This window comes from Bos taurus, chromosome 3, assembly GCF_002263795.3.
Source record: "Bos taurus isolate L1 Dominette 01449 registration number 42190680 breed Hereford chromosome 3, ARS-UCD2.0, whole genome shotgun sequence".
Taxonomy (NCBI): domain Eukaryota; kingdom Metazoa; phylum Chordata; class Mammalia; order Artiodactyla; family Bovidae; genus Bos; species Bos taurus.
The window spans coordinates 102,374,729-102,383,206 of NC_037330.1; the positions used below are offsets into that span (position 1 = coordinate 102,374,729).

General features: G+C 45.5%; 1 protein-coding gene across 11 annotated transcripts in view; it reads right to left on the minus strand.

The window, feature by feature from the left end:
- The window catches only part of KDM4A (lysine demethylase 4A), a 40,415-nt gene extending 32,157 nt beyond the window's left edge, over positions 1 to 8,258 (minus strand). For 2 of the 11 annotated variants that reach the window (XR_003033382.2, XM_059883587.1), the window contains exons 1-6: positions 7,861 to 7,904; positions 5,737 to 5,913; positions 4,922 to 5,097; positions 2,426 to 2,540; positions 851 to 1,044; positions 416 to 507 (exon numbers count right to left, since the gene is read on the minus strand). Coding sequence is in view for 10 of the 11 variants with exons in the window: in XM_059883587.1 (XP_059739570.1) it covers positions 416 to 507; positions 851 to 1,044; positions 2,426 to 2,540; positions 4,922 to 5,097; positions 5,737 to 5,874 (715 nt within the window). In the remaining variant the exon portion in view is untranslated. Of the gene's footprint in view, positions 1 to 415; positions 508 to 850; positions 1,045 to 2,425; positions 2,541 to 4,921; positions 5,098 to 5,736; positions 5,914 to 7,860; positions 7,905 to 8,056 lie in introns of those variants that run through there. The other 9 variants (XM_059883595.1, XM_059883591.1, XM_024987779.2 and 6 more) reach the window with 5 other exon arrangements.
- Between the last annotated feature and the right edge of the window lie 220 nt (positions 8,259 to 8,478).

Below are 8,478 nucleotides of genomic sequence, written 5' to 3' on the forward strand. Positions count from 1 at the left end.
TACAAACACCCAGACACGCTTTCCTATCCCTCCTAACCCACCACCCCACCCAGCCACATCCTCACATGCGAGGCCTCAGCTCGGCCATCACCTCTTCCAGGGGAGGCTTCTCTAGGCCTAGCGCTCATGTGCCTTCCTGTGTGGACCTATTGCACCCACTGTTCCCCATCACAGCTTTTCTCCCACTTTCTCTCTCTTGATCAGTCTCCTATCTGTGTGAGGGTGAGCGCCTCATCGGTCCTATGCTCTGTTGAAGGCACCACCTTCGCTGACGTGCTGAGATGGATGGGTGGGAGCAGGCAGACGAGAGGGCGAGTCTGCCTCCCCAGCCACACTGCGGCTGCAATGAACAGCAGGGAGTGGATGCCGAGTGACCACGCGCCCCCTCGTGGGTTAGGCACACACTGCTGCTCACCAAATATTTTTTCCATGAGGAAAAGAAAGCTTTCTATCATCTGAAGGAGCGACTCCAGTCTTGGAAATCTGCCTCTAAGAAATGCCTCAGGCCTGTTCAGAAAAAGAAATCAGACAGCAGTGGGAGAGCTTGGGAGAGCCCCCGCGGCTCTCAGTCACTCAGCCACCTTCCGTATCCACACGATGGGACTAGGTGCCCTGCCCTCTAAAACCTGCTGCTCCAAGGGCAGGGAGAGCCAAGGGCAGGGAGAGCCAAGGGCAGGGAGAGCCCCAGCGCTCTAACAGCACCTCGCTGCTTCAAAGTCGGAAGAAAACGTAACACGCCAGTCCCACCCCAAGCCTGCCAAACCAGTATTTGTATTTTATCTCCATCCCAAGGTGGTCCATGTGCACACAGAGCTGACCAGCCCCGGTGCCAACTGCAGGCCGACTTTACCAGGACTTGGGCTCTCCGAAGTGCAGGTAATTGATGCTGTACAAGTCCATGTCTTCGGTGTGCCAGGCAAAGGATGTCTTCCACATGCCGAAGTACAGGTACGGGGTGTTCACACCCTCGATGGTGATCCCACTCTCCTTTTCCACCAAGTCCAGGATGGTTCTCAGCCGGCCAATATTCCACTCATCTACATGCTGCAGAGGATGTTAGATTGAATAAAAACTGAGGCTCTGAACCCACCAATTGCAGAGCAGGTCACAGGTGAGCTGTCACTTTTAACAAAGATTTGGCACACTGTTGAGACTGTGTGGACATAAAGACCACAGCACCTCTCACTCGCTGTTCAGAGCTGCCACTGGAATTGATGCCATTATGCCCCCAAAGAGCAAAGCAACACTGAACACTAGTAAGTGAAAGAGGAGAAAGCGAGGTGATAGCCACCTGTTCTAAACCCAAGATGAACAGTTGGCACAGAACCCAAATAAACTTAGGTCAAAAGAGGAAAGACCTCTCAAATCACAACAAATACAAAGCATGGGAATTTACTACTTTGTGACTTGCCTAGCCCTTATTTCCACTGGGCAGTGTCTTCAGTAAAAAGTCTACAGTGTTACCCTGAATTAAAAAGGTCATCGAGAAGCCCACCTCCTGTAAAGACGTTCTGGATTTATGCCTACAAGCTTCACTTCCCACCACCCAAAAAAGTGATCATCAACAGCAAAATTGGAATGCACTTTTTAAACGCCTTCCTTCAAATAATTTACAAAAACAATAATCTGAGTGATAATCCCTGAAACACTCTACAGATTTTTCAAATCATCCTAAAACGGTCCCAAATAGCCCTTTTTTGCACCACATGTAAGGCTGTCCAAAACCACTATATCCTAAGCCAATGCAATTCGTTAAAAAACAGCTTTTTCTATAGACTCTTGTTGGAAGATTCTCAAAATCTAAATGTTTCTTTTCTTAAATATATACCCCTTTCATTATATTAGTCAGTGATCTTTTTTTCACAGAAACCACATCGCCCTCCCCAACATTTCATTTACTGTGATCCCACCCTCTCTAGAACTCATCAGAGCTACCACCCACAGACTATTCTAATGGCCCTTGCAAAGAACACCATATCATCCAATTCACATGTAGACTGGGAGAAATAAAATTCAGTCACATGCAAAACTACCCCCGATTAAGCGAGCACAGCCCGTCAGCTGGCGGTGGACCACTCTTTTGTGCAAACACCCATTCAGCAAAACAGCTTTTAGGGGAACGTCTCTGGCAATCCAGTGGTTAAGAATCATTTCTCCCAATGCCGGGACCCAGGTTCAATCCCCAGTCAGGGAACTAGACCCCACACACTGCAACTAAAGATCTGCGTGCCACCACCAAGAATGAAGACCTTGTGAGACGCGACTAAGACCTATGCAGCCAAATAAAGAAAATGGTTAAAAAAAAAAGGAAAAAAAACAAAACAGACAAACAGCTTTTAGGTGTCTATTGCATGCTGGGCAGATGAAAATGGTATCAAATCACAAAACTGCAAAAACGCTGCATAGAGATTCCAGTGACTTTCACCTTTTCATAGAGAGTGCCATTCACATCTGCACCATAGATTGGGGGATTGAACGTGAGATTTTTCCAGTATTTCCGTTCAAGCTCTTCAAATTCACTATAGCGTGGGGTACAGTACCTTTCAAAAGTGGGAAAAAAAAAAAGGGTTAGCCACTCATAAGAGACTAAATTCATCAGGCATTATGGATAGCACTAGACACAATCCCCTGTTCCAGGGATAGCAAGACATTTCAAATGAACAAGACATAACCTTGGCCTTCAAGGTTCCACTAACTCCCTCAACCTCCCTTCTGTGGGTACCAGGCCCAAGGAAGGTAACATACACCGAGATGTAAACCCATCTTCCTTCAGAATGCTATCCTCCACTCTTTTAAAAGACCCTACTAAAACTACTCCCTGCTCCACTCACAAGTGGCCTGGCCACCCAGGGGGAAAACAGGCTTACAAACTTGTGAGAACCAACAACTGCAAATCCCTGTGTATCCACAGACAACCAAAAACCCGCCCACACATGGAGAGGTGAGGCCCTGGAACAGCAGTCACTTCCCTGCACTCTAAGGAAGTGTCTCCAAGAGGGCTCACTTGAATTGTCTCTGCTGCATTCCCACCATCCTATGCAGTGTGGCTAACATCCAACAAATAAGCATGCCTGAAAACAAAATAGTTTAATAAAAATATAAAATAGTCCTAAAAACATAAAAACAGGTTTTTGCATTATCAAATGTTCCATTGAGCGAAATACAAGTACATACATATGCTCAAACACACACACACACCCTATCCATATGTATCTCCACATAATACTGTTAAAAATATCTATATTCTTTAGCTCAATAAAATCACATACTGAGAACTTATTCCAAGATAAACTTTTTAAAAATTCAAACCACTTAAAAAGTATTACACAATTTAAAGAGTAACGTGTAAACCTAGTATTTGAAAATACACAGTATAACTTGGCAAAAAAATATATATGATAAGGAATGGAAGACCAAACTGAAATTGTGTGGAGATAATGAGGTTAACTGGGGGGGGTAAAAAAACAATCTTACTTTAAATGCTGCCTTACATTTTGATGTCAACCTAATGAATAATGAAGTTTAGAACTCTGAAGTTCCCTTTAAATACAAATAGCTACTTCCAACTGATCTGCTTTATAAATTTAGGTTGTCACCTACTGGATTTTCTTAAAACTGGCTGATCATGCAGACAGAAATCAAGGGTAAGAACTGGTTGTATTTCAGATGAAGAGAAAAGACACAAGACTGACTGATTTAAGAACAGATATCCTGAAAGGCAAGGCCTACTATATGTTAATGAGAGGAGACTAGAAGACCAAGGGGGCAGGCGGGGACTGAATGAGACCAACCCCAGAAGAAACAAAGCAAGTGTGCCTGGCCCAGTGCAGAGCTAGGAAGCAGACATGAACGACGACACAGGCTCATATCTGTGGAGCACAGCACACTGCTTCAACAGGCTTTTACACAGATTCTCTAATTAGACAGCAGGTTGGCCAGCAAAGGAGATGCTTTTAAGAGTTAGGCTGCCAAGAAAACTGGGAGCCCACATTCAGAACTGTGATAAGTCCAAGGAAAAGAGGCAGAGCACAGATGGAGCAAGAGTGAGACCTGATGTGAGATTACAAAGCGCTCTAAGTGTGAAGCCTGGCGAGCTGAGGCTCTCCCCGGGGCTTCTCCACGGCCAAGCCGGAGCCGGAGGCACAAAACATCTGACCGGCTGAAGCCAATTCAGCCGTGTGTGGACCAAAAAGGACTCAGGAGAAAAAGTGAGGAGAGGGGGAGGGACGAATCCCTTATGGAGCCTCAAAATGAAGAGACACAAGGGAAAGGAGAAGATTCAAGCAAGAGGATAAGAATGACTAGTCAGTCCAACAAGGGGAATGCACAATTCATTCTCTGTATATCTGAGGTCAAATGAGAGCGAAATTATTAAAAACAGCACAGAAAAACAATGGAAAACAGCGGACCTAAACAAGGACGCTTCCAACAGAGACAAGAATGTACCAATGACCATGGAGTGACAGAAAACAGCAAACAGCTTGTTAGTTTACTCACCTTTGGTTAATGTCATAGAAAAAATGAGATAGGTAGTGAGGAGTTTGACATGATTAAAGACAGAAGGACCCAGAAGGAAGAGATTAACTTACTCTACCGAGGCCACTTTTTGATAAGTGGGTGTTATCGATACATCTGGCCAAAGCGCCTCTGAACCAACTAGAAGTTTCCCCTTTGCAACCTTGCAAATGATTAAGTCCTACTTTTGAAGGAAAAGCAATGGGATTACTCTATGTAAAAACATAGACGAGTTTAGACTGTGACTGTGTACTGAGAAGAGAAATGTTTCCATGCAAAGAACAGCAAAGGAGACAGAGAAAAGCAGCTGAGCAAAGGGGACTTCAGTAGGATGGCAGCAGTCTTGAAGACCACTCTGCCCACGAAATATAAGGTCCCGATGCTAAAAGGAACGTGCTTCACTCACTTATCACTGTTGGCTATCTTGCGGAACTCTCGCACAGTCATGGCCTTCTTCTGTATGTTGTACTGAGTAAAGAGGCCAGACTGCCCCGTCACCAGCTGCTGGATGGGGGCAGGAATAACCAGGTCATCGATATCATCATAGGAGGCTCGTGGCTTCCACTCCTTTGGAGGAACAACCTGTAGGGAACACAAGGAACAAAGAGATCAGAAACCTCGCAAGCATGATCAGAGTCCACGAAGTGTGCAGGCCAACAGCTGATTTTACTAGAAAGTCACGTGGATTTAACCATGCTCACTCAAACACGGCAAAAGTCACACTGTCAAGCTAGCCCTGATCCAGTTCTGCTACCAACTAGCTGCCTAGACACAATGACCTAAAGTAAGGAATATTCATTCATTTTCAGCCTCAGAATATTATCTGGGCACCAAGAGAGGAGATTGAAGAGTTGATTTTCTCTCAATCTAACAGAAAGTTCATATGGGAAGCCAAATTACTATGAGAGTGCGGAATGAGAGGGAAACCGAGAAAGAGAGAAGTTGATTTGATAAAAACACCCTCTCCACCAAGAGATGGAAGCACCGCAGCAGCTGGCCCTGGGACGCTGGCTCTTTCCCTCCCTTTTAAAGATTCTCAACAGCTCTCCTCTAACCTAAAAAAAGAGATGTTTCAGATGTTAACGAAAGGAATTAACTTGTAAATAGGACAGCATATATTCAACTACCACCCCACCTGCCTTTCAGTAAAACTGTTCTTCAAGGCTTCATTTAGGAAAAATCTTACTGCCGCCCTCAGTCCCAAAGGCCTCCACCCCTCACCTTAGCCAGCCCAGCCCGATGAGCTCCTTGGGATTCAATATAAGCAATGTAACGACTGAAGTTTCGGAACTCCTCCATAGTCGGGTAGAAGGTCATGATCCGAGCACTGGGATTCAAGGTTTCAGATTCAGAAGCCATCTTCCCTCCTTTTTGAGGTCACTTTGGTCAGGCAGAAATCTGAAGACATACATTAAGAGCATAAAATTATACAAGATGTAATTAAGACTGAATGCTGGGAATGTCAGTGCTGAAAACAGCGAAAGAGGAAGAAAGTCTGCAGCACCAAGAAGACCTCACACCTGGAATCTGCCTGGGGCAGGTTATTTAAATGAGTAAGATAAATGGATAGAAAAGGTTCTGCCTAAATGATTCTGATGTATCAAAATTGCAGGTATTCAAACCTCATTTAATGGAGACATTGTCTCAACTAAAAAAGGGAAACTAATTATTTGGTTGTTGGTCCCATCTGACAAAGCAGCTGCCCCGCCCATCTTTACAGCTGCTCCCTTGTTCATACTTGGCTAATTAATTCTAAGTATTCAACTTAATATACTACAACCTGATTTTTTTTTTAAATAAAAATCTATCTACGGGCTTCCTTCTAAGGCACAGATTTCAAACAGGATTCTAGATTCTTAAGAAAAGTTACTTAGCTACAAGATTACAAAGTTAAAGGGCTAAAAAGCATCCTGATATTAGTAGTCAGAGCTACGATTTTTAAAACCCTTAAATGAAATTGTTCTCATAGCTACACCGAAATGCAGTTTCAGCACAGTTACATGAAATCAAGGTAGAGACTAGTCCAATTGCACTGTACCCAGAACTCAAAGAACAAAATTAAAACAGGCAATAAATTGGCAGTACAGGGCAAACTTCATAACTGACTGGAGGTGAAATAAATACTACTTTGTTTTTAGATGAGGCCTTTGGCTAAGTGGGTGCATCCCCACTGCCTGGTAACACAATAGACTATTTCAACTGAATAAGAACCGAGCATACCAGCTAAAAACAGTTTAGAAGCAAAAAACTTATGTCCTTTTCTTCACTCAATTCCCCCAAATCTCAGACCCAAAATCATGGCAGTTCAGCTCCAAGAGTTCCCCTTGAGAGCTGGAGAGATCAGAAGGGGGAAAACTCCTCCAACATACCAACAATCTAGTGAAAGACTAGGAAGACAGCATGGAGCAGAACTGTCTAAGGTAGTAGAGAAGACAAGTCCCAGTACCTGCATCTCTCCAGCTTCCATTTCCTGGTGCTTTTATGCACCTTGACAAACTGTGCACGGTAGGTATACTGTAATCCCTGTTTTACATACCAGGAAATTTACCCAAAGTCCTGCAATGCATTCCCAGTGCTCCATTTCTCTGTGCTGCCTACATCATAATCTCCACTTAATCTAAGCCCTTTGCAAGGGCAGATCCAAGTGTAAAGGAACCTCAAGTTTTATGCAATCTTGAAGACCCCTTTCCTAAGAAAAGAATACAAAGTATCTTACTTTTGCAAATATAAATCATGTGAACACAGTGTTAGGCCCCATCCCAAAGCCTCCAAAGCCCCACAAGAGGCTTCATTTGCCTCTGGCCTTATTCATCTTTGTATACCCAAAACCTAGAACAATGCACGACACAAGAGTACACACTCAGTAACTGTTGAACAACCGATTTCCTTGCTCTTACATCATCTGCTCATTCCCTTTCTTCTACTCTAGGATCCCCTTCCCTCAATCTATTCCCTCGAGAAAGCTCCTGTTCCTTGACACCTTCCTTCCCCCACTCAGCAACAAAGCCTTGTGGTTTAAAAGAGCACTGCCCCAGAATTAAAACAACTCTGAATACAGATCTAGTGTCTGCCATTTATCAGCTGTGTGACCTTGGCTGTGTAAATTGCCCAAGTCTCAGTTACTCCTCCTGTAAAATGGGGATCCCAACCTCCTTACCCCGCAGGGTTGCTGTGATTAACTCAGATGATGCAAGCGAAACGCTAAGCACTAGGCCTGGTACTTACCAACTCAGTAAAGGCAGCTATTACTAACTATCTCAAACTCCCGCTCCCTCCCCTCGCATCGGATCCCGCAGGGATCGCTCCCAAGGTAGCCCCCGCGCTCCCAAGGTCTCCGAAGCTCACCGCGTAAACGTCCAGGCCCTCCCGGCCCCGCCGCCTAGGCGAGTGAGGCCGGGCCGCAGGAAGAGAAAATAAGGCCCAGTAGACCCGCCCACCCTTCCCGACGCCCATTTGCCAAAAGAGATTGGAAAGGGCCAATCTCAGGGCTCATTTTAGAAGCGCCTGCTTCCATTGGTCGAAAGCTATGCCTATCACTCACCGCAGAAGGCCGCTTTTCGCCCCTCCCCCACCGGCGATCACGGTCAAGGCTACAGAAGCAACAAATCTAAAGGATTCAAAAACCTGGTAGTTCTTACTTAAAGCCCACTGCCCCAAAAAGGGCTAAGGCTCGACATCTGCTGTCGCCACTAGCCGATCACCCTGCTTTTCCAGCCGGCGAAGGACGAGACTCCGCCTCCTCTAAAGTCGGCCTCTGCGCAGCCGCACAGCGCTCCACAAAGTCAACCAATCCGGGGGCCGCCATGAGCTTCAACCCGCCAATGAAAGCGCTGTGAAGCATCCCCAAAGTCTAGGCGTATCAGTTTGCTCAGCCTATGAGCGCCGACTCGGGCTGTTGCCAGGAGGAAAAGTAGTACCACCCGGGACTGCGGCCACTGAGCACGTCGGCTGAGTCGCAGAGCC